We start from the raw sequence: 26,023 nt of genomic DNA, 5'->3' as shown, positions 1-26,023 counted from the left end.
TGTGACAAAACATGCCCTTACCTGAGAAATTACCTAGGGTTATCCGTACCCTCTATTTTTCTGAGCTCCATACACTTGTCCAGGAGTCTCTTAGAAGACCCTATCGTATCCACCTCCACCACCGTCGCCAACAGCCCATTCCACGCACTCACCACTCTGCGTAAAAAACTTACTCCTGATACCTCCTCTGTACCTACTTCCAAGCACCTTAAAACTGTGCCCTCTTGCGCTAGTCATTTCAGCCCTGGGTAAAAGCCTCTGACTGTCCAGACAATCAATGCCTCTTATCATCCTATACACCTCTATCAGGTCACCTCTCATCCTCTGTCTCTCCAAGGAGAAAAGGCCGAGTTCACTCAACCTATTCTCATAAGGCATGCTCCCCAATCCAGGCAACATCCCTGTAAATCTTCTCTGCACCCTTTCTATGGCTTCCACATCCTTCCTATAATGAAGAGAACAGAACTGAGCACAGTACTCAAGTGGGGTCTGACCAGGGTCCTATATAGCTGCAACATTACCTCTCGGCTCCTAATCTCAATCCCACAATTGATGAAGGCCAATGCATAACTGTTGCCTTTCCTTCTGATCAACCTGTTTTTAAAAAAAAATTCAATGCTATTCATCACATTCTTTTAAAAGAAACATAGGTAAAATTAGCTTCTGAATTTTCTTAACGTTTTTTTCTCTCTCCGTAATTTACTACCTTTTATTCCCCAATCTGATTTGACTCGTCCCATTCTTTTTAATTCTTCAGGTATTTTCTGACCTTCACCTAAATTCCTCAATTTCACAATCAGAAGTAAGTGGTTAGTGTAATGGTTTGATGAGACTGTCTAAATGACAACTATTCGTAATATTTTCAATTAAATGCAGCATGTGTTTTGGCCAAGGAAGAACGATTTCAGCAATACAGTGTGATGTTTTCTAATAAACACCTCAAGCTCCAACCTCGTTTAAGAATTTACTGATGCAGAAACTAAGCTTTGTGGGGATTGAAACACTAAAACCAACTTAGAAACAATTTTATTTAAAACTTCCAAAGCATTAGTCAATAGAAAGCACAAAATATATGAAAGTACAAGAAAATGGGCAAACTTTAGAAACAGATCTTAATATAACAAAGAAAACGTGCTAGAAGTTCGTAATATACAAGTCTGTTTATGCAGCCTCTTCTTCCCCCTCCTCCTCCTCAAATTCACCTTCATCTCCAACTGTGGCATCCTGATATTGCTGGTACTCAGATACCAGGTCATTCATGTTGCTCTCAGCCTCAGTAAACTCCATTTCATCCATGCCCTCACCAGTGTACCAATGCAAGAACGCTTTCCTTCGAAACATAGCAGTAAACTGCTCAGAAATGCGTTTAAATAGCTCTTGAATGGCTGTACTGTTGCCAATAAAGGTGGCAGACATCTTGAGCCCTCTAGGTGGGATGTCACAAACAGCAGTCTTAACATTGTTGGGGATCCACTCCACGAAGTAGGTACTGTTTTTATTCTGTACATTTAACATCTGTTCATCCACCTCCTTCATGGACATACGGCCACGGAAAATGGCAGCAACGGTCAGATAACGACCATGTCGAGGGTCACAGGCAGCCATCATGTTCTTGGCATCAAACATCTGTTGGGTGAGCTCTGGTACTGTGAGGGCACGGTACTGCTGGCTACCACGGCTGGTCAAAGGAGCAAAGCCTGTCATGAAAAAATGCAGTCGGGGAAAGGGAACCATGTTTACTGCTAGTTTTCGCAAGTCAGCATTCAATTGCCCTGGGAACCGCAAACAGGTTGTCACGCCACTCATGGTAGCTGACATTAAATGGTTCAAATCACCATATGTAGGAGTTGTCAGTTTAAGGGTATGGAAACAGATGTCATAAAGAGCCTCATTATCAATACAGAAGGTCTCATCAGTGTTCTCTACAAGCTGATGGACAGATAGAGTTGCATTATAAGGCTCTACAACAGTGTCTGATACTTTAGGTGATGGCACAACACTAAAGGTGTTCATGATTCTATCAGGGTATTCTTCACGGATCTTACTGATTAGAAGTGTACCCATGCCTGATCCAGTACCACCGCCCAGTGAGTGGGTGAGCTGAAAGCCTTGGAGACAATCACAACCCTCAGCTTCCTTCCTCACCACATCCAGAACAGAGTCAATCAGTTCAGCACCATCAGTGTAATGACCTTTGGCCCAGTTGTTGCCAGCACCACTCTGACCTAAAAGAAATAAAGAGATCAATTTTTACTGTTTTCATGTATTAATACACCAATTTAAAAACATAGTGCAAGATAACCATGTGCCCAAGAATAATCTCCCTCCAGTATAGGACTACAATACTCAAGGTTCCATCCACCCTGGTTCCAGGGTACTGGTGTAATAGCTCTGCTATTCAATCTTCCAAGTAAATTCCATTAGCTAACATTTTCACATCAGCCTCCTTATACTACTTTAACTAAAATATAAAACCTGTATAATCAAGCTAAAGAATCTTGTGAAGTCAAACGAAGGGAAACCAAATGACAAAGTATCTAAAAGACCGCAGAAATATGAAAAATAGGCAATTCTGCCACTTTTGTTGCTTCAATCATTCAAGAAAATTGTGACTGATATAACTTTTCTCAAGACGATCCTATCGTTAGAATCCCTGCCTGTATTAATCTCCTTTGAATACATGGCTATTCAGTTTGGGGAGATCTGTTCTTACAGAATTCAAGTAACTGTTCAAAAATTTGAGATATGGAATAATATTCACTCAATGGAATTTACGTGAAAAAATAAAATCAACACAAAACCTTTTTTAAAACTCATGTTTTCTGACATGTGCAGATGAAATGGATTCCTATTACGGAAAATTACAATATGGATTACTTTCCAGGAACACTATCCTCTCATAATGAAGAGGTGACTTATACTCAAGGATTCGGCCTCTACAACTCAAAGACTTAGCCATTCAGAGTATAAATTCTTATCTCATTTTTAAGAGGGCATTCTATTACTTAGAGAGTCAGTTCTCTTATCCTAGAGTTCCTTGGGAAGAGAAACAGCCAGCCAGAATTTACGGTCAAGCCCTATATTACCATGCACATTTCAACAACACAGCCTCTCATTATTCTAATTATAACTAACACAGAGCAAACATATTCAACATTTCCCCATAAGACAGTCAGTTCCTCCATACCCAGAGGTCATCCTATTAAACCTTCTCTGAACTCTCTCCAGTAACAATACATCTTGAATTAGGAGATCATAATTGTATGTAGTGTTTTGGATGTGGTCTCACTAGTTCTGTGTATAGGTGCACTGTGAGACTTTCCCCACTTGAAAAAAAGGCCAATATTTCATTAGCCTTTCCATTATTTGTTGTTACCTTCTTGTTTCACTTATCAATATGTCATTGTAAACTATTTTCTGCTCACACTCAGCTGCCCTTGTACTGTCGGCAAATCTGGCTGCAATCCAATTACTTTTAACAGTTTCAGCCCCAGCACCAATACCTATTGTACCTAATGCTAATGGAATTCTAACCTGAAAATGATCCCTTTTATTTCTACTTATTGAGTCCTACTAATGAATCAATCTTTAGTACTTCTATTACCTATGCTCTTATTTTGCCTTTCGTGTGTTTTCTTGCTGAATGCATTTAGAAAGCCAATATATTAAATCTACTGGTGAAGTTTAATCCATTCAGGCTGATAATTCATCAAAGCACCCTCTTAAGTTTATCTGACATCATTTCCCCTTCATGAAACCATGCCGATGCTGATCAGATTAAAAATTCAACTGTTATCTTCTGAGGACTAATTGTAACATTTTTCCACTAACAACAAACATAAAATCCTGGAGGAACTCAGCAGATCAATAACTATGGAAATGGATAAAAAGATCAACGTTCTGAGCCAAAACCTTCATCAGGGCTGGTAAGGAAAGGGGGAGATGCCAGAATAAGAAAGCGGGAGAAGGAGGACATGCAGGGCCAATTAGCCTGTGATTACTAGCTTTTTGCCTTGTATCCTTTCCGAATAAAGATATTAATTTGCCATTGCCTTACGGTGGAGCTACAATGGTGCCGTCTGTGGAAACAGCTTAATGTTTTTTTTTTCCCACTTTCAAGGTGATGGGATTCTGTCAGTGCTTTTGACCCGCAGCTGCACTCAACTGCGGTTCTTTATGGCGATGGTTCCCACAGCTGGGTCTCACTGCCTAACTGTTTTTTCAGTATCTCAAGGGTACAGCCAAGAAGACGAGCATGCCTCCCATTTGCTGAGGCTTTGTGGCCCTGTGGATGAGCCGACTCCTAACCAGTATCACCAACTGAAGCGTCAGGGGAAAAAGCAGAAAATCAATTACAGCTGATCAGTTGTCGGAGGTCTCTACACTCGGTGAATTGCTCTGTCTCTCTCAATGGTGGGGGAGAGTTTGTTGCCAATTCTTGAGTCAGAGAACTCAGAAATAAACAGTAATGTGAAACACTTTAACATTGTAATCAGTGAGTTTTTGTTAGTCTCCCCTCTTGCTGTGCAACACTTCTCTTGTCATTTATTACGGAAAGAGAGAGCCTATGGCACGTCAAATTGTGTTTTTGTTGTAGGGCAGATCATGGCCTGTGCTTGCTTGGTGGGTAGCGATGCTTTTTGCTGCAGTAAGCAGGGGAGGAGAGGATTGATGCTTGCTGCTGTTTGTCCGTGAGAGGGAGTAGGGAGGGCTTTGGGGTCTAACCTTTTACTGTCACTCATTCTTTGGGGTACCCTTCTGTTTTCATGGATGTTTGCAAAATGCAAGCATTTCAGGTTGTATATTGTATACATTCTCTGATATTAAATGGAGCTATTGAAATATTTTCCAGTCTTTGGTACCACTCCAGAATTTAAAAATTTTTGAAAATTATAAATCCTCCATCTCCATCCATTTCTGCCAGTTTCCCAAATGAAAACTATCAGCCTAGAGCAGTGGTCCCCAACCACTGGGCCACGGACCGCTACCGGGCCGTGAGGAAACAATATGATTTGGCGATATGAAACACTATGAGTCAACTGCACCTTTGCTCATTCCCTGTCATGCGCACTGTTGAACTTGAACGCACGCGAGGTCATTATGCTCACGTCATCCATGTCAGCGCGGGAAGAAGATCAACTCCTCGAGCTTGCAAATGATGGAGGGTTGAAAAGTATGCTTGGCATAACATCTCTGTCGGCATTCTGGATCAAAGTCAAGGCTAAATATCCTGAGATTGCCACGAAAGCACTGAAAACGTTGCTTCCATTTCCAACATATCTCTGCGAAGCAGAGTTTTCTGCAATGAATGCAACGAAAACTAAATCGTGGAATAGACTGGACATAAGGACCCCATTCAAGTATCGCTGTCTCCCATCACCCCTCGATGGGACCGCCTTGTTGCAGAAAAACAAGCCCAGGGCTCCCACTGTTTCAGCGATATTGGTGTGTTGCAATGATTTCATATGTTCATACGAGGAAAATATGCGCCATGTGTTTAATATCCAAACATTACTTAAAAGGTTATGATGCTATTGACTTATAATTGACATCACTATATTCATGCGAGGAAAATATGCGCTGTCTTTAATATTAAATTCCTTAGATAAACCCTTTTAGAAATGAAATTGAGTGTATTAGCCACTTATAACTCACTTATAGTTGACTTATCACCTACATTCCAGTCGTGGTTAACACTCCCCACCCCCCCGCCAAAGAGTTGCCAACTGTCCCATATTAGCCGGGACATCCCGTATATTGGGCTAAATTGGTTTGTCCCATATGGGACCGCCCTTGTCCCGTACTTCCCCTGCTAAGGTAGAGTGTTCCTATAAAACCTTTTGTGCTGAAATGGCGCAAAGCGCAGAAGCAATTACCGTTAATTTATATGGGAAAGATTTTTGAGCGTTCCCAGACCCAAGAGATAAGCAGGAATGATATGATAAATACACAGCCTATATAAAGTAGAAATAATGTATGTACAGTATAGTTTCACTGAGCAGAATTGCCCAAAATGATTTGTAGAAAAAAATCGGCACGTACATGCATGCCCACGTAATGTATGCGCGCATCTGCACAGGTGCCCACGCAAGGCTTCACGGCATGGTAGTCTTTCTCGGGGTAAACAGTGAGAAAGTTGGCAACCCTACCCCCCCCCATTGCAAAACAAAAGGTTGGGGACTCCTGGCCTAGAGTTCTTATTGGCAGTTAGTGTCATTAGCATGCGAAAGCTTTTTATTTTGTGATGGTATTTTATTCTTTCCCTGTACTTTTTGGTATGAGTGGGGTGTTCACAGCTGACTTCTAACATAAAGACTGATGCAATATTTCGTTAATTCCTCTAGTGTTCTTCAGCTTCATTTTCTTTCTTCCTTTTAATATACTTGACACTAAATGATGGTTAGTTTTTTAAAAAATATTTCACTAGTTTGCTAATTTACTTTCTCTTTGATTTTTTTTAGTAGGCATCTATTGCTAGATTCTCATTAATCCCAATTTTGGGCCTACCTCTAATTTCTGTCACCTTTATTCTTTGTCAATTTAACCTCCTATATGTCCAATTTTCTGCTTTCTGAAGACTCCCTTATCCATTTGTCCCTCCCCATTGATCTCCCTCCTGACACTCATCATTGCAAGCGGAACAAGAACTACACCTGCCCCTACATCTCCTTCCTCACTACCACTCAGGACCCCAAACAGTCCATCCATCCAGTCCTGTATATTGGTGAGACCTGATGTAGATTGGGAGACCACTTTGCTGAGCACCTACGCTCCGTCCGCCAGAAAAAGCGTGGCCACCCATTTTAATTCTACTTCCCATTCCTATATGTCAGTCCACCTCCTCCTCTACGGCCGCAATGAGGCCACACTCAGTTGAAAGAGCAACCCCTTGCATTCCATCTGGGTAGCCTCCAACCTGATGACACAAATGTCAATTTTCCAAACTTCCAGTAATACCACCCCCCCCCCATTTATCATTCCCCATTCCCCTCTCTCACCATATCTCTTTAAATACCTATCACCTTCTGGTGCTTCTCCCCCTTTCCCTTTCTTCCATGGCATTTTGTACTCTATCAAACTTCCCCCTCTCCAGCTTTTCTCTCTTTCACCAATCGACTTCCTGACTCTTTATTTGACCCCCTCCCCCAACTTTCACCTATCACCCACTACCTTGCATTTCTTTCCCCTTCTTACTCTGACTTCTCATCTTTTTTCTCCAGTCCTGCTGAAGGGTTTCAGGCTAAAATACGACTGTTTACTCTTTTCCATAGACGCTGCCTGACCTGCTGATTCCTCCAGCATTTTGTGTGTGTTGCTTGGATTTCCAGCACCTGCAGATCTTCTCTTGTTTGTGATTGTTAATGGTCATCTCCCCTCATGTGCATCTCATAAATTCCAAAAATAAACTTCATTATCCTGAAAGCTATCACCTTCCAGTTCCCCACCAAAGTCCTTGAAAGTAAAAGAATTATAGTTGTCCATCTTAATACAGAATTCTTTCTTTGAATCCTTCCATTTAGGTTTCTACCTCAGCTACATCCGACCGAAGTTCTTCAACACAATAAATTCTTCCTTGACATTCTAGGCTTGTAGGCAAACCTTATATTTTCTTTCAATATTTCACCAATGAATAAATATATACTCACCTGATTTTATGTTTACTGGATTTCCCAGTCTAAAGAATCAGCTATGATAGCATTTCGATCTGCATCCCAGCCCTAAGCTCTGCTATTGTTAGGTACCATTCTTGGATACATCACAATTTTTTACCTGCATGGTTGCCTTCAGCAGCATCATCCAAAAATGTCATCAGTTTGACAGCAGGTGCTGACGATACAGAATAAATTACCATCAGATTGTTCAAAATCCAGTACGGAGTACATTGGAATTTTTCTTCATTAAGTGAGATTTCATCTTCAAGTCCCAAGACAAACAATACTTGAATATGGCACCAACTCTCTCCCTTGCAGCTAGCTGAAACTGAATCATGCTTAAAGCACAGAGGTAATTATAGGATAACTGTTTACCCTACACTTAATGCCAAAAATTGCCTGGATTACAGTTTCACATTCATTCATTCAACCATTTTTACAATCAAGGTCACATCTAATTTACGGACTTCAAGTGCATCATCTTTATTTTCAGCTCTATAAATGACCCCTCAAACATTCCCTCAGATTCTGTGTCCAACTGTGCCTATCATCTGCAAACTTGAAACCAAATTATGGCCAGTCGCCCTTACTCTTCTCTATGGACCCTGAAATGATTCTAAACTTTATTGTTTACAGCTTATATCGCATCAAGTTTCAATCAGACATCACCTATACCTGTTGAAATGAATGATAAAGCAACTTTTACATTTTTAAAAATTTATTCTCCTTTCCAGCTCCTGTGCAGTCATACCCCTGCAGACCAGCACCCTCTCAAATCAGTGTTTATTTTTAATTTGCAGATTTCCAAATGTAACTGTTTCACAGCAGGTGGTCATGCTTTTAACTCCCTAAGCTTTGGAATTCTCTCCCAAAACCTGCCTCAGTGTCCTTTTTTACTATAAAAGATGTTCCTCAAAACCTAACTCTAGAACCAAGCTTTTAGTCATCATCCATGGTATCGCCTCATGGTCTCAGCTTCAATTTGATTTCATTTCATGATACTTCTTCGAACTACCTTAAGGTAATCTGCAACTAAATGAAACTGCTTAATGATCGGAAGTTGTTGATAAACCATTAAATAATGAAATAATTTGGACAATCAACCTCTCAAAGTCAATTTTATCATAGAAATGGCAATCATCTTCAGATAATCACTTTTATAATATTTACCTACCGAACACAAAGTTATCTGGCCTGAAAATCTGTCCAAAGGGTCCAGATCGCACAGAGTCCATAGTACCAGGCTCCAAATCCATGAGAATGGCTCGGGGTACATATTTTCCACCTGTTCAAAAATAAAAATGTTTCTGCATTCATACTACAAACAAAATAAAATCAATATTTTCAATTTCTACCTGTGGCTTCATTGTAGTAGACATTAATTCTTTCCAGCTGAAGATCACTATCTCCGTGGTAGGCTCCAGCAGGATCAATGCCATGCTCATCACTAATGACTTCCCAGAACTAAAAGGAAAACAGAACCATTAACATGTTTAAAATGTCATAGAGCTAGAAATTGAAGTAGGCTAAGTGTTTTAAAGACAATCTTAATGTCGAAAGCAACACAAGCACCAAGTGAAGCAATCACTCTCCTATCATGTGGCATTGGGTAAATGAGGGCATAATTAGAGCTTCAAACAAAACTTCCAATATTGTTCAAAACAAAATATTACAAAATTCTACAAAAGCAAAATTTATATTTGGAACTTACCATGATCAGATTAGATTGCTGTAGGCTTTAAGAATGTTTTAAAGACCATGAAGCAACGCGATTGGAATCAAAAAGTGAAACCACAGCCTTCATTCATTCAATGAAACAAATGGTAATCCACCAAATTCAATATTGAACTGATATGTGGAAAAATCCACAAACACTAGGCAGTTAAAGTTTAATGCACAGTATTCCTTAGAGATTCAAGATAAATTTTCCACCTTTCACTTCACAGTCTTCATTTAAAATAAGTTTTATCTTCAAACCGAAAAGGTTCTGTTTGGTTATATCAAAACAATAATCTGATCAAGGCATAGTACCCAAAGTTCTAAATATAAATGTTGCTTTGGTAGAATTTTGAAATGTTAAGCTAAGACACAAGAAACTGCAGAAGATAGTTCTCTTCTAGATTAAAATGTTGCGACTCTAATCGTATTTTTGAATAAAGCACTGGATGATAAAAAGAATTCTACAGATCTATTTAAAATGCCAGGTATTCCAAGATTTTGATTAACATTTTGGCATTGCCAGTATGGACAAGATAGGATGAAATACATATGCTCTTGGATTTGCAGACACAAGTGACTGCAGATATTTCATTTGGAAGCAATAAACAAAATGCTTTAAGATCTCAACTGGTCAAAACCCACTAATTTTTTCTGCAATTAGACTCCACTATTTCTGATTCTTCCTTTGATCAATGTTAGCCAATCATTTATCAAATAGAGCACCACAAAAAGTACATTAGGGCAGTTGCACATTACAATGAAATGCCACATAGAACAATTTTTAAGATTGTACTCCCTCCCCCTTTCAGCACTTGTTAAATTGTACAATGAAATAAACTGTACAACTACAGCTGAGGATATCTCCCTTGACAACTTGTTTTTCCTTTACTAATTTCTCAGTATGTCAATATCAATGTTGTACATTGCCACGTTCAAATACTCTAGGAAGTTGGTGTTGAGGGGCCTTCTTGCTGTCATCCTGGATCGGATACTACCACTGCAACGCTTTGTAAGTTTTCAGCATTTAGATTCAGCACAAATGTATAATAGCAACATAATTCTATGTCAGAATGTTATGTAACTTGAAGCGATATTCTGCAGGTGGGTGTGTTCAATGCACCAGCAGTCTTTGTGCTTGCTGATAGATGCCAGTCTTGGTAAAAGTTGTTTGAATAGGCTAGGCCATTAATTGCCACAAATTCTGTTGATAGTACAACACTCCAGCCATATTGTTAATGAATATTCAGGGATGGTGGATGGATACCAACCCAATGGAAGATTTGTCTTGCACTGAACTTCTGAATGCTTTTGAGTCTGGACTCACCCAGCCAAAACAAATGCATCCACCACAGTCCTAATTTGCTCCTTGTACTTTGGGTAATTGCCTTTAACATCAAGCAAGTTAGCAATGGAGGATATCCAGCCTTTAACCACAGTATCCATGTGGCTGTCTGCTTGAACTTTTAATAGTATTAAAGACCAGGAATTTAGTTAAATTATTCCACAATAACATCTTTCTGCCAATATATAAAAGATGTCTGAAATACATTGTCCTTGAAGAGGTTTGGCTGGTGCTACTCTGGCGTACTAAATTACTACTTAACCAATCTAATATCATTCATCAGCAGCAGTCAGCAAATTCAGCTCTCTTATTAGCCCATGGATAATTGATTAGGTCTTGCAGCATATAGAATTAAGAGTGTTTTGTTTATTAACAGCATGAATGCCCTAGTTTGAAATGATTGAATGACAATCATTTTCCTTTGTGCAAAGTATAATATTAAAGTGGTTTTGCAGAATTACTAATATCACAATCTTGTTTGTTATTTATAGAATTTAGATTAGTCCATATTTAGACGAAGACTTTGATGAGATCTGAAGACAAGTGGGCTTGGACAAATTTACCCACCATTACCAAGTTGAATTCAAAGCATTCAGTAGTTGGTTTATTGATGACAGTTGACTGATTAGGAAATAATTTAGTATGCCAGGAACAGTAACAGGCAAACTTGTTCTTTTTAAACATGACACGCCAGGGTAATTTTTCATTGAGACAGATAACACTGTCTTAGTAATAGAATAGTCTTCCAATCAGTCCTGGAAAGATCTCCAACACTTAAATCCCTTAGCCTGGTATCCTGCTCTCATCTGTTACTGGAAATCATGTAACGCAAATCAAATTGTTTGGAAGACTAGATCTGTAATGACAGTAAGCTCCCGAAGACACACAGTCCACCTGCCTGAATAGCTGCAAGTGCTTCAGCCTTGACCTTAGCACATATATCCAATGCCCTCTCCATTGTTGCAGATGGGAACATTGTTAGCTGTATCCTCATCAATTGCAAGGAGATGTATCAGAACTGCTGAGCTTTGATTTGCTATCAGTTGAGATCATTTAGAGATCTGCATTGAAAATTGATGACATGTAGTGATATAATGCATCCTCAGCACATAAGTACAGTTAATTGTGACACGAGGACCAGTAAGTTTTGGCCTATTTAGGCAGCTGCCCCAAGTTTCATGGAAATAGTTAAAAAGATCTTAAAAAAATACTGTTGTTTAAATGAACAATGAATTGTGCATTTAAATGAAATACATAATAAATCACTACATTACCAAAACTACTACAGTACTATAACACTGTATTAGTTCCTAGTTATCAAGTACACTGATGTCATTTTATTGACTAACAAAATCAGTGCAGACATTTAGTGAAGGTAGTGGATCTCCTTCAAACAGTGCGCTCAACAATTGTGTCTTCCGTTTAACTGTAACATTCAAGATGATTGTCAATACCTTCAAATTCTTCATAGATCCTAACTTGAAGTAGCGAAATAATTTCATTTTCACTCAGTTGATTCCAGTATTTCCTAGACTGAATGCTTCAAACCAGTGAGAATAATTCTGAATTGTGTTCATTACTCATTAACTATCAGTGTCAAAAATCACTGCTTTATGAACACAAACACAAATAATGCTATTTAAAAACTGTTCACTCTAAGCATGGTGTAGTGTCTAAAAGCCACACAATGTGCACATGACTGATGCTAGTTAGAAAATGTTCAGCAGCAGTCTTCTGCCCCAATTAAGTGGCATAGCATCCCAAATAAAAGAAGGAACCCTGGCAATTTTCTTGATTGTTTTTTTGTTCTTTGAGGGTTGTCCCAAATAAGTGGCTGACTGATTAACTGACGGCCCAATTAACCAAAATCCATTATTGCTCATTTTTAAAATCACCTCAAAACATATTCTGCAATTTTTTTATTGAACCTGCATTAATCCCACACTTTTGATAGTATTTATAGAACAAATACCAAGTAATGAATTTACAGAAGTGATGGTGCACATTGATTTAATAATGCATAGCACCACATTGTGAGCTCTCAGTAATAATAAATTAAAAGATTAGATGTCGTGATGTTGAAATTAGGGTGTATTTGGTCCCAGACACCATACATTCAGAGATTATGAAGTAACCTATGACATTGGTTACAGATAACTCATGTTGTCTGTGGACCAGTTTGCTCAATTTAAAAACCAGTTTACTGCTGTAGAATTCAGTGTCTAAACCACTTTTGACAATCCATTTATTTATAACCCTTTAAATATAGGTGATAGAATATAGTCAAGTGGTTTGGTTTCAGAATCAATCACATTCCTGTAGCTGTGGAGTTATACAAAGGGCAAACCTGAAAGATCAAAATTAACCACTATGAGTAACCAGCATTTTGTCATGGAACTGTTCCCGTATGACCAGAACATTTATAAATTTCCTACATCTCACTTGTACATTGGCCACTTAAAACTCATCCACTAAAATTTGTCAAAACTTACTGAACATTTAGTTATAAATTCACTAATGACACCACTATTGTTGGCTGAATCCCAGACAGCAGAGGCAGAGAACAAGAGCAAGGAAGATCAGCTGGTTGAATACTGTCACAACCACCTTGAACTCAGCATCAGCAAGATGATCGTGGACTTCCTCATAAGGGGTCAGCAGTGGAAAGAGTGGGCAGCAGCATTCCAGAGAATTTATCCTGGGCCCAGTCATGAAGAAGGCACCCTAGCAGTTCTACTTCATTAGGAGTTTAAGGAGATTTGGTACATCACCAGACTTTAGCAAATTTCTACCATGGAAAGCATTCCGACTGGTTACATCAACATTTACAGCTGATTTATACTTGTGTGTCAAATCCGCGCCGTAGGTATGGCGTAGCCGCAAACCCTATGCCGTAGCCTGACACACACCTCTCCCAAAATGTAACTATGCATCGCGGCAATGCAGACCGCAACAACTGTGATTGGTCCACTTAGTAGCATCGCACTTCCTCCTACGCTGCAAGAGCTTCCCACTGGGTGACTGAAGGGCAGGGAAGGAACTCTGGCTGCAATGCTTTCCATAAAGCTTTATAGACCTCCGAAATTATGGAAGACACATTTCACTTTTATGAAAAAAGACGCTCGCTTTAAACTTGTTTACCCCGAGAAAGACTACCATGACCATGAAGCCTTGCTTGGGCAGGTGTGCGCGCATGTGTGTATGTGCCCAAGTTGCAGAGTGATGCAGACACACCAACGCACAACTATAAATGCTCACAACGGCATGGCCCACTTGCGTAGGCCATGGTGCAAGCTAGTACACACAAGTATAAATCAGCCTTTGGTGTGGAGTCTCCAATGCACAGGATCAGAAAAAGCTGCAGAGGGTTGTAGACTCAGCCAGCTCTATCACAGACACAACCCTCCCCACCGCTGAGGACATTTTCAAAAGGCGGTGCCTCAAGAAGGCATCATTAAATACCCTCAACATCCAGAATACTACCACCAGGGTGGAGGTACTGAGCTTAAGGACCTAAACTCAACATGAGGAATCGCTTTTCCCTCTGCCATTACATTATTAAACTGTCCACAAGTACTACCCCACTATTCCTCATTTACAATTGTAAAATGTAATTGTCTCTCACTGTACTGCTGCCACAACATTCCACGTCAGTGATAACAATCCTGAATATGTCAGCAGGATAGTTTTGACCCATGCTAGAACTTACATTACCATAAAACAAAATTCAAGTTCTGTTGTGAGTCAACTCAAGAACCTATTCCACTTTTAGGGGTTGTGAACTTGGTGGCCAGACCCCTTGCTTGATGGTATTGGTCCATGGCATAGAAATGTTGGGGACCCCTGCACGAGACTCATGTTAACTAAACAATCTGGTTGACATGCAGTTAAAATGTTTGGTGCATCAGGAATCAATCAGGCCCTTCGCTCACACAGATATTCCTCAACCCATTGAGCTCCTTCCAGCAGCTTACTTGTCGCTCCAGATTTCAGCTCCACAGAACTTCTGTCCACATGTTGATCACACCTACAGCTAAATAACACATGGAACCAAAGGTTTTAATGATACCAAGTTTGGTGCAATGTCAGCTCTTAAAAAATAGTAACCGGCAACGTAGTAACCCAGTTTGCCAAAACAAAATCTACATTACTTTGTTTTCCTGCTACCTACGTACTGAGGCAATGGGAAGCACATTTGTGGACTATTGGATATCTATCAAACCATGTTGTGATTTGCTCAGAGAAGTACAAACATTGCATTGGTGTGTGGCCAAGGCGTCGGTCCAGTGATCTGAAGGTCACTAGTTAGAGCCTAAGCTGAGGTAGCATGTTGTGTCCTTGAGCAAGGCACTTAACCACACATTGCTCTGCAACAACACTGGTGCCAAGCTGTATGGGTCCTAATGCCCTTCCCTTGGACATCCATGGCATGGAGAGGGGAGACTTGCAGCATGGGCAACTGCTGGTCTTCCATACAACCTTGCCCAGGCCTGTGCCATGGAAACCTTCCAAGGCGCAAATCCATGGTCTCATGAGACTAACGGATGTCTGTAAATACAAACATTGTAAAATACTGAAAAGGGCATTTTTATTATTGAAGTCAGTGGGGGTTGTGCCGTTTCAATACACTTTATTAGTCAACTATCAACTTAAAATTGAAAAAAAAAAGTAACTGAACTGGTTAGCAGCTGTAAACTGTGCTTTCACGATTGTCAGAGAAATTGTTAATGGCATCCAGTTGCCCGGTGACATTGGCAGCATCGATCCCGCTCATTAGGACTCCGGGTAGTTTCAGTGCAGACGCTGGAAACCCCAGAGCAGCACACACAAAATGCCAGAGCCACTACCGACAGATATAATACGTTATGGGCGAGAAGAGTGGGGGAAAGCCGTGTTTCTCCAGGACTCTCCGATACCTGGCCTCAGGCAACGAGCGAGGGCCGTCGACCGCACGTGGCGCCTGACGGCAATACGCATGCGCCCTCGACACAGCCCACGCGGGATGTCCGCGTGCGCAGACGGAAAGCGCGCGCTTGCCAACCGCCGGGTGAGCAGCGTCTAACGGTCAGCGGGCGCGGGCCCGGGCCCAGCCTCGGCCTCTCGCCCCAACAGACCTGTCCTCCGTCAGGAAAATATCCCCATGCGCACCTGGACGCCATTACCACGGGCACGCATTCCATTCTTGATTAATCAGGGCATATGGGGAGAAGGCGGGAGTTTGGGGTTGAAGGGAAACTGGATCAGCCGTGATGAAATAGCGGAGCAGACTCGACGGGGCAAATGACCTAATTCTGCTACCTACGGTCTTAACACCTCGGTGTCTGCAGTCTCTGAAGATGCACAACCTCATTAATCTCAGTGGGGCAACTTCCTCACTCCTACGCAGCTGTACAAACCTTGGCTCCTATCTGGTTTCCACACTGGCCTGCCTGAAGATGAACGATCTCCCTCATCCTGCCAAACTTTACCTCAGCAAAGCACACCGCGAAACACCAGCGAGCTGCCTGCGCCCCAATTTATACGCCGCCTGCGTCACCTCCCGCTATCTAACATGCTATTGGCTTGCTATGTGGCAATCAAAGTGTATACCCACCCTCCCCGGGAAAGGCGTCTCCCCATAGGATAATCCTGTTCAATCTCCTATTGGTTGTTCATTGGCCCGGGCCGGGTTAGCGCTCGTGGCCCACGTGAAGGGAGAGGAAGGCGGGAAAAGATGGGGTGTGCTGTTTGTCTTTATTGAGTGAGAACTGGGGGAAAGTAAACGTGCTCAAATAAACTCTTATTGAGAAAGTCCAGCCAGCATCGACGGAGAGTCTTCATGTACAGTATACCGAATCTTCAGATACAAGAAATGCTACAGAACCTGGGTATCTGGAATAAGAGAAAAACGCTGGAGGAAGTCCGCATTTCAGGCATCATCAGCGGAGGGAAATGAACAGGCGATGTTTTGTGTCGAGACCCATCGTCAGGACTGGAAAGAAAGGGGATAGAAGCCAGAATAAAACGGTGTGGGGTAGGAGAAGCACGAGCTAATGGGTGATAGGTGAATCCAAGGGAGACGGGGGAAGGTAGGAGAGGATAATAATGGAAATGATCTGAGAAGCTAGGAGGTGATGTGGAATCTGATAGGAGAAGATAGTAGACCATGGAAGAAAGGGAAGGAGCACGTCGTGAGGGCGGGAGAGTGAGAGAGAGAGGGGGTAAGGGACAACTAAAAGAGGTGTAGTGAACAGAGAGGAGTGGTTACTGGGAGTTAGAGAAGTCAGTGTTGATGCTGTCAGATTGGAGACTACCAACACACGAAATGCTGTTCCTCTAATCCTCTGTTTCCCCACCTCCCATGTTCCCAGTCCCTATGGTCCTTTTTCCACATTCTCCCATCATGACCTGCCTACCACCCATACCACATTCCTTTAGTTCTCCACCTCATTTCTGTTCCATTGTCTGTTGCACTCTCCTATCTGATTCCATCTTGTCCAGTCCTTTGCCTCTTCCACCTATTATCTCCCAGGTTTTTAAATATCATCTGTCCAGATTCGCACATCAGCTGACAAGCTTGTGCTCCAGCCTCTTCACCCACCCTTTTATTCTGCCTTCTCAACGAAAGGTCTTGGCCTGAAACATCGACTGTTCATTTCCCATTGTAGATATTGAATAAATTGCTGAGTTTCTGTAGCATTTTGTGGGATGCTAAATCTCCACAATTGTGCCTTACCTATTGAGGTATTTCCAGCCTCACTCAATTGATTTTAATTGATAGGGTTTGCGGCTACGCCATACCTACGGCGTGGATTTGACACACAAGTATAAATCAGCCGTAAATGTTGATGTAATCAGTCGGAATACTTTTCATGGTAGAAATTTGCTGAAGTCTGGTGACGTACCAAATCTCCTTAAACTCCTAATGAAGTAGAACTGCTAGGGTGCCTCCTTCATGATTGGACCCAGGATAAATTCTCTGGAATGTTCCGTGGAGTCACCGACTCATGGCGACTCTATAGATAGTATAATTGTCCAACGTGTTCTCATGGTAAGATACGGAAGCAGATTGCCAGCCCTTTCTTCAACCCAAGTAGGGACCCAGCCGGATTCAAGCCCAGGACCATCGGCCTCGAAGTCCAGTGCTGATGCCACTACACCAGCAACCGGCCCAATTCATAGATTACCTGGCTAATAAAAACATATTTTCTACTTGTACCAATTGTGCAGTAAAAAAAAATAACAGCAATACCACCTGATTTCAATCATGTCACAAACAGCCACCTGCAATTTTTCAAGATACAAAGGAGTCTCAGAGTACACACAAAACAAGCTTTATGGTTGAAACAAACCCATGTAGCATGTGGTTGCAGTTTACTTGCCTACTTATGAATCAGAGCCCATATTGTGGACAAATATTCCTGCTCTATGGATCTCTTGTCATACAGTACTGTGCAAAAGTCTTAAATATATATCATATTTTATGTATTGCACTGTACTGTAAAAAAAAACAAATTTCATGACAAGTGATGATAAACCTGAGTGCCATATGGGTCTTTTGTGGACTGAAGGTGGGAAGGAGGCAGGGAAAGGGGAATTATGGTTGGAACAAGGGGGAGGGGAGGGAGCAGGAAGCACGAAGCACCAGGGAGGCATTCTGTGTTGATCAATAAACCAATTGTTTGGTCTGACGTCTCGGGGCCGGGTGTGTTTGCACCTGTGCCAACCTCCTCCCCAGCACTCTGCCACCTGTCCCACACCCCTCCCAGTGCTCCACCCTTGCCATTCCCAGCACCTTTTGCTCCTGCCAGTTTGCAAATTCACTCTCCACTCCACATTGACAAATACAGTAGTGTGCAAGATAATAGACTCTACAGTTGAGGAGATCCAATCTATCAAATATCCCCTCACTATTTGCTGTGTTCACATAATTAGTGGGCCTGCACCTTTCAGACCCACGACCACTACCATCTAGGTGGACGAGAACAGCAGATACCTGGGAACACCATCACTTGGAAATCCCCCTCCAAATCACTCACCACCCTGACTTGGAAACATATCGCCATTCTTTCATTGCTGTTGGGTCAAAATCATTGAATTCCCTCTCTAACAGCACTGTGGGCGTACCTACACCTCAGCGGTTCAAGAAGACAGCTCATCACCACCTTCTCAAGGGCAACTAGGGATGGGGAATAAATGCTGGCTTAGCTGGTGACACCACATCCTGTGAATACCTTTTTTTAAAAAAAGATTGCAGACTGCATGATTCTGTCGCAATCTCTGGTAGAACTGTAAAAGGACAGAAGGGTGGAAAATTTTAGTATGGTCATGAAGCGCTGCCACCCAGGGTGAGAGGGAATAATGGTGAAAGCATTTAAATGATCAAATACCAAATCAGTAATCCAAAGGCCAAGACAATCCAGCCATCACCATGATAGCTATACAATACAAGTTCATTTTTTTTTTAAACAACCTAGATTTAGTTTTTAAAAAGCCAGCATTTGCAACCATGTAATAAAACCACTGAACCATTGCAGAAGTCCATCCAGTTCAACTAGATACTGAATTCAGACCCAGCAAATTTCTCCTAGCACTGCAGACACAGTACTCCTCAAAAACAACTGGGTACTGGTGTCTAATTTGGGACAGCCAACTCACATACTTGTCAAGCAACAGCCTGATAAAAACCAAACTTTTCAGCCGCAGTACCAGTTTCTTCCATTGCAACCCTGGGTGTGTGTTAGTTGCTCTGCCAGAACACAACAATCAGAGGTGGTGCTCAAGTGGTAGACAAGACAGGAGGAAGTAGGTCGGGTATTCCTCAAAGACTTCAGGCCACTGAATTCCCTTGGCATCGGGTAAAACACAAGCCAGGATACCTCCTCCTAATGACCACCTCTCATTGTTCCTTTAACGGGTGAATCAGCACACCTCTTTTTGAAAAGGCAGAAGAAACAATGAGTAAGAGAGATATAAAATGTAACAGGGAACCAAGAATGACTCAGCAGCAATACTAGTAACTGAACTAGCTGAGTCATGAAGGAGTTCACTGCTAGATTGGCCTGTGGCAGATTGTGAGCAAATCAACAAATGGGAATAAAATTCTCCGGGCCTCTTCCTGTAACCTTTGACAGCCCTAATCAAGAACCTGTCAACTTCCGCTTTAAGTATACCCAATGACCTAGCCTTCACAGCCATCTGTGGTAATGAATTCCACAAATTCATCATCCTCTGGCCAAAGAAATTCCTCTTCATTTCTGTTCTAAAGGGGTGTCCTTCTATTCCGGGGCTGTACCCTCTGGTAATAGACTCCCCCATTATAGGAAACTTCTGCTCCACGGCCACTCTATCTAAGCTTTTCAATATTCAATAGGTTTCAATGGGATTACCCCCCCCCCCGCAATCCTTCTAAACTCCAGTGTGTACGGACCTAGAGCCGTCAAACACTCCTTGTATGTTAACTCTTACATTCCTGAGATCATTCTCGTGAACCTCCTCTGGACCCTCTCCAATGCCAGCACATCATTTCCTAGATAAGGGGCCCAAAAACTGCTCACAATACTCCAAGTGCAGACTGACTCCTTTAATAACACACTCTGCCTCCTGCCAGTCAGCAAATCTTCTATCCATGCTAGTATCTTGTTTAGCAGCCTTGTATGTGGCACCTTATCAAAGGCCTTTGAAAAATCCAAGTAAACAACATCCACTCAATTTCCTTTTCTATCATGCCTGTTATTTCCTCAAAGGATTCCAATGATTTGTCAGGCAAGATTTCCCCTTAAGAAAACTATGCTGACTTTGGCCTATTTCATCATGTGCCTCCAAGTACCCTGAAACCTCATCCTTCAAATTGGACTCCAACATCTTGCCAACCACTGAAATCCTCTCTTTTGCCTCCCTACCTTCTTAAAGGGTGGACTGACATTTGATATTTTCCAGTCCTCCGTAACCATTCTGTAATTTAGTGATTCTTGAAATATCACTACCAATGCCTCCACAATATCGTCATCCACCCCTTTCAGAACCTTGGCGTGTAGACCACCTAGTCCAGTTGACTTCACTACCTTCAGATCTCTCAGCTTCTCAAGCACTGTCTCCTTAGTTCCTTCAGCAACACATTTCTGCCCTCCGACACTCTCAAGAATTCTGGCATACTGCTGGTGACTTCCACAGTGAAGAATAACGCAAAATATTTATCAAATTAGTCCACTATTTCTTCGTACCCATGATTACCTCTCCAGAACGCAAGAAATTCTGCAGATGCTGGAAATTCAAGCAACACACACAAAATGCTGGAGGAACTCAGCAGGCCAGACAGCATCTATGGAAAAGAGTAAGCAGTCGACGTTTTGGGTCAAGACCCTTCATCAGATGCATCTATGGAAATTAATGAACAGTCAATGTTTTACTCTGAGATACTTCTCTGTCCTAAAACACTGACTGTTTATCCACCCATTTCCAACAGTCTGATATCCACTCTTGTCTTTTACTCTTTATATATCTGAAAAAAAACTTTGGTATCCTATTTTATTGGCTATTTTACCTTCATGTTTCATCTTTTCTCTCGTTATTGCTTTTTTAGTTGTTGTTGTATTTTAAAGACTTCCTAATCCTCTAGCTTCCCATTAATTTGTGCTATAATATATGCCCCCTCTTTTGGTTTTATGCAGTCGTTGACTTCCCTTGTCAGATTGGTTGCCTCTTTCTCCCTTTAGAATACTACTTGTTTTGGATGCATCCATCCTGTCCCTTTCTGAATTGCTCTCAGCAACTCCAGCCATGGCTACTCTGCCAGCATCCCTGCTAGTGTTCCCTTTCTTCTTTCAAGCTTCTGTTGTTCTCTTTACTGCACTGTAGTACTGATAACATCAGATTTTAGCTTCCCCCTCCAAAACTGTTCTATCATATTATGATCACTGCCTCCTAATTTTTCCTTTACATAAATCTCCCTAATCGAATCTGGTTCATTATACCCATCCAATCCAGAACTGCCTTTTCCCCAGTGGGCTCGACCACAAGCTTCACTAGAGAGCCATCTCAGAAACATTCTAACAAATTCTTCTCTTGGGATTTAGCACCAAGCTGATTTTCCCCAATCTATCTGTGTATTGAAATCTCTTCCTACATGTATTTTCTATCTCTTATTGTAATCTGTCGCCAACATTCCAAACAATGCTCAGAGGCCCATATATACTTCCCACTGCTCATCGTCGGGGTATTGAAGATTGTCCTCAGATAACACATTGTGCACAACATGACAGGCTGAAGGGCTTGTTCCTGTGCTGTGCTGTTCTACAAAACACTTCAAACAAAGTTGTACTGAAATTATTTAAATTTATTCCTTTTAAAAGTAGCATTTGATATGAAAACATAAAAGTGCAGAATGACAATAGACAAAATGCACAATATACTGTATATCTTAATTTTCTTCTCCACCTAGTTCTTCTTCCTCAGCTTCCTCTCCAGATGTGGCATCCTGATATTGCTGATACTCAGACACCAGGTCATTCATGTTACTTTCAGCTTCAGTAAATTCAGTCTCTTCCATGCCTTCGCCAGTGTACCAATGCAAGAACGCTTTCCTCCGGAACATGGCAGTAAACTGCTCAGAGATGCGCTTGAACAACTCCTGGATAGCTGTTGTATTGCCAATGAAGGTGGCAGACATCTTGAGCCCTCTAGGTGGGATGTCACAGACAGCAGTCTTAACATTATTGGGGATCCACTCCACAAAGTAGGTACTATTCTTATTCTGTACATTTAACATCTGCTCATCCACCTCTTTCATGGACATACGGCCCCGGAAAACAGCGGCCACGGTCAGATAACGGCCGTGCCGAGGGTCACAGGCAGCCATCATGTTCTTGGCATCGAACATCTGTTGGGTGAGCTCGGGTACTGTGAGGGCACGGTACTGCTGGCTACCACGGCTGGTCAGAGGAGTAAAACCTGGTACAAAAAAATGCAGACGGGGGAAAGGGACCATGTTTACTGCGAGTTTTCGCAAGTCAGCATTCAGCTGCCCTGGGAATCGCAAACAGGTTGTTACGCCACTCATGGTGGCTGACACAAGGTGGTTCAGGTCACCATAAGTAGGAGTTGTCAGTTTAAGGGTACGGAAACAGATGTCATAAAGAGCTTCATTATCAATACAGTAAGTTTCATCAGTGTTCTCTACAAGCTGGTGGACAGATAGAGTTGCATTATAGGGCTCTACTACAGTGTCTGATACTTTAGGAGAGGGGACAATACTAAAGGTGTTCATGATCCTGTCAGGGTATTCTTCACGGATCTTACTGATTAGAAGTGTACCCATGCCTGCACCGGTACCACCACCCAGTGAGTGGGTGAGCTGGAATCCCTGGAGACAATCACAACTCTCAGCCTCCTTCCTCACCACATCCAGAACAGAGTCAACCAATTCAGCTCCTTCAGTGTAATGACCTTTGGCCCAGTTGTTGCCAGCACCACTCTGACCTGCAAGACATTAGAACACATTAGAACCTTACGACTCATAAGCAATAGAACCATAAGCCTGCTTTTGTTCTTTGGTAATCGTTTGCAATATTATTTTTAAAGCTGATGATAATCTGCATGATCTCACTGCGTTTCATTCAGGAGAGCATTGGTGACACAACTGAACTTTACAAGAGTAGATAAGCATTGTCCTTCATTCCAAAACAAACTTTTACTGCTTTATTAATGACTACAAACACACTTCACACCGATCTTACAGATTTCTATATACCTGCAGTCCAGAAGTATTTTTTGAGAAACAAATTCCTTTTCTCTAATTACATCTGATAGAAGAGTTGTAAAGTGAAGAGAAATAAAGTAATAGTGCAGTTTTGTAACATAGATAAATGACGAGCAGAATGCAACAGCAAATGAAGTGTATAAAGGTAGAAAGTGTACCCACAAATTGTATCAAAGTAGGGAAATCTAACACCAGAAGAAGTTGTTTGAGATCACAAAACGTGCATAACACTATCCAGTCTCAGCCTCATTGTACGTGCTGGACAGTGACGTCACAGGACAAGATAGATTATTGGTGAGCATTTTGTCCTTAATTTTCAGTATAAACTGTAAAAATCAAAGTTTGTCATTATTTGAATGCACATACCATTTTCAAAAGATAGACAACTTGATAATACCGATAACAACACTTAAGAATGAATTTATGTGGAGACATAGTTGCAGGCTGACCAAGATTGGATTATCGTTATTTCACATTATATTTTATAAGAACAGGTTAAAAGAGAAAGAAGGCACGGCAGCATTGTTAATTAAGAAAGGTATTAAAGCTATGTTGAGTTGTGATATGGGGACAATGGATGTTAATGTAGAATCAGCTTAGGTTGAAATCATGAATATCAGGGAAAGGTATGGTTGATGTAGAGGACAGACCCTCAGAATGTAACTTCTCTATATGGCAGAGTAGAAATAGAGAACTATTGAGGGGATGTTTGAAGGGAATTACAATTACGGAAGGATGGAAGGTTTTAATCTACATACCAACTGGATGAACAGTGGCAGACATTCAAACAGTTGGTCTATAACACTCATTAGGAATTTATCAAAATTATAGGAATTCAGTAAGAGGCAGGATCGGTTGTTAGTAAAGGATAAACTTGTTTTCCCAGAGTAGTGATTCTGTGGAATTCTCTGCGCAGGGAAGCAGCAGAGGTTACTTCATTAAGACACAATTAGATACGTAGATTCCTGCATAGTATGGAAATGAAGGCTTGTGGGGAAAGGCAGGTAGCTGGAGCTGAGACCATGGCCAGATCAGCCATCATCTTATTTCACGTAGGCTCAGTGGACCCGATTGCTGACTCCTGCACCTATTTGTGTGTGTGTGTGTGTGTAATATATATATAAAGACAGAGGCTAAGGTAAGAGTGGGACCTCCTTATAGGGAGAGGGCTGAATTGATAATGGGAAACAAAGACAGATATGTTGAGTCAGTCTTCAAGTTCAATTTTATGATTATGGGCATAGACATCCATCAGCATTTTGCAGCAACTGCATAGAACATTACATGACAAACATAAATAACATAAACTTTGTAGGGAACTACAAATATCCCTAAGATATGGGATGGGCTAATTTCAAATATTATGGAGAAACATGTAAAAATGCCTATGATAAGGGATAAAGTATTAGCAAAACTCATGGGACTGAAGACAAGAAAAATCACTGGAACCTCATGGCTTAAACTCAGCAGTTTTAAAGGAGGTAGCTCCAGAAATAGTGGGCCTATTGGTTGAAAATTTTCAAAACTCACTTCATTCAGGAAGGGTACAAGTTAGATTAGAAAGCAGCCAATGTGACTTCCTTGTTCAGTAAGACAGAAGATGGGGAATTGTAGTTTACAGCGTAATGTTGACAAGATGCTGAGGTCAATAATCAAAGAGGAAATAACTGTTCATTTTGGAAAGCTGAATAAAATCAAATCCAGTCAATAGAGTTTTATGAAAGTAAATCACAGAACAGTACAGGCCCTTTGAGCCATGATTTTGTGCTAACTGTTATAAACCTAGTATACAATTTATCTAAACCTTCCCACCTACACAGAAAATAATCTTCCATTTTTCTTACATCCATTGCCAAGTACTAGGTCCAGGCTTCACCTCAAGTTGGTCTGTCTGCATGCTGTGTCAGGAATCCTTTCTTGACACATCTAACAAGTTCTGCCCCATCTGAACATTTTGCATGAAGGAGGTGCCAATCAACAGTAGGGAAGTTGAAGTCAGTGTAAGAACAAGCCTGTTATTTTTGCACCTTTCCAAAATCTGCCTACTTATCCTGCTCCTCCATGTCTCAGTGGGTATTGGGAGCTTGCAGAATACTGCCAATAGAGCATTTGCTCCTTCTACCCACACTGACTCAGTAGACTATCCCTCCATGAAATCTTCTCTTTCTGCAGTTGCTTCATTATCGCTGATGAGCAATGCCGTTACCCTGCCTAAACACCCCCGCTAACCTCTTTTAAAACATCTAAACCTCGGAACTTCAAGCAGCTGATCCTGCCTTTGCAACTGCCCAGTTTCTGTAATATCCACAAGATCGTAATTTCCTGCACCGATCCAAGTTCATTACCCTTTTTCTTAATGGGTGACAAATTGGTCCAGATTCTTTGAGGGTTGATAGGAAATTTCCAATGTGAGATGCTGGTACATCAATTGGATGAAGTGTGCTAGAATGAATTGAAAACCAGTTGTCACATAGAAATCAAGAGGTTGGAATAAACATGTCCTTTTCAGACTGAGTGGAGGTAACCAGTGGAGGAGCCTAAGGTTTGGTTCTTGGCCCTCAGCTGCTTTCCATT

General features: G+C 41.4%; 1 protein-coding gene across 6 annotated transcripts in view; it reads right to left on the bottom strand.

Moving 5' to 3' along the window:
- Positions 1-1,050: 1,050 nt before the first annotated feature.
- LOC140186385 (tubulin beta-4 chain-like) overlaps positions 1,051-26,023 on the bottom strand; it is a 68,544-nt gene continuing 43,571 nt past the window's right edge. For 3 of the 6 annotated variants that reach the window (XM_072240584.1, XM_072240581.1, XM_072240583.1), the window contains 5 exons: positions 23,090-23,169; positions 9,008-9,116; positions 8,827-8,937; positions 7,771-7,827; positions 1,051-2,225 (listed from right to left, as the gene is read on the bottom strand). In XM_072240584.1, the coding sequence (XP_072096685.1) occupies positions 1,162-2,225; positions 7,771-7,827; positions 8,827-8,937; positions 9,008-9,116; positions 23,090-23,169 (1,421 nt within the window). In that variant the 3' untranslated portion in view covers positions 1,051-1,161. Of the gene's footprint in view, positions 2,226-7,770; positions 7,828-8,826; positions 8,938-9,007; positions 9,117-14,687; positions 14,747-16,109; positions 16,226-23,089; positions 23,170-26,023 lie in introns of those variants that run through there. The other 3 variants (XM_072240586.1, XM_072240582.1, XM_072240585.1) reach the window with 3 other exon arrangements.

Source organism: Mobula birostris, chromosome 22, assembly GCF_030028105.1.
Source record: "Mobula birostris isolate sMobBir1 chromosome 22, sMobBir1.hap1, whole genome shotgun sequence".
NCBI classification, from domain to species: Eukaryota; Metazoa; Chordata; class Chondrichthyes; order Myliobatiformes; family Myliobatidae; genus Mobula; species Mobula birostris.
This window is presented reverse-complemented; position numbering and strand designations above follow the sequence as displayed.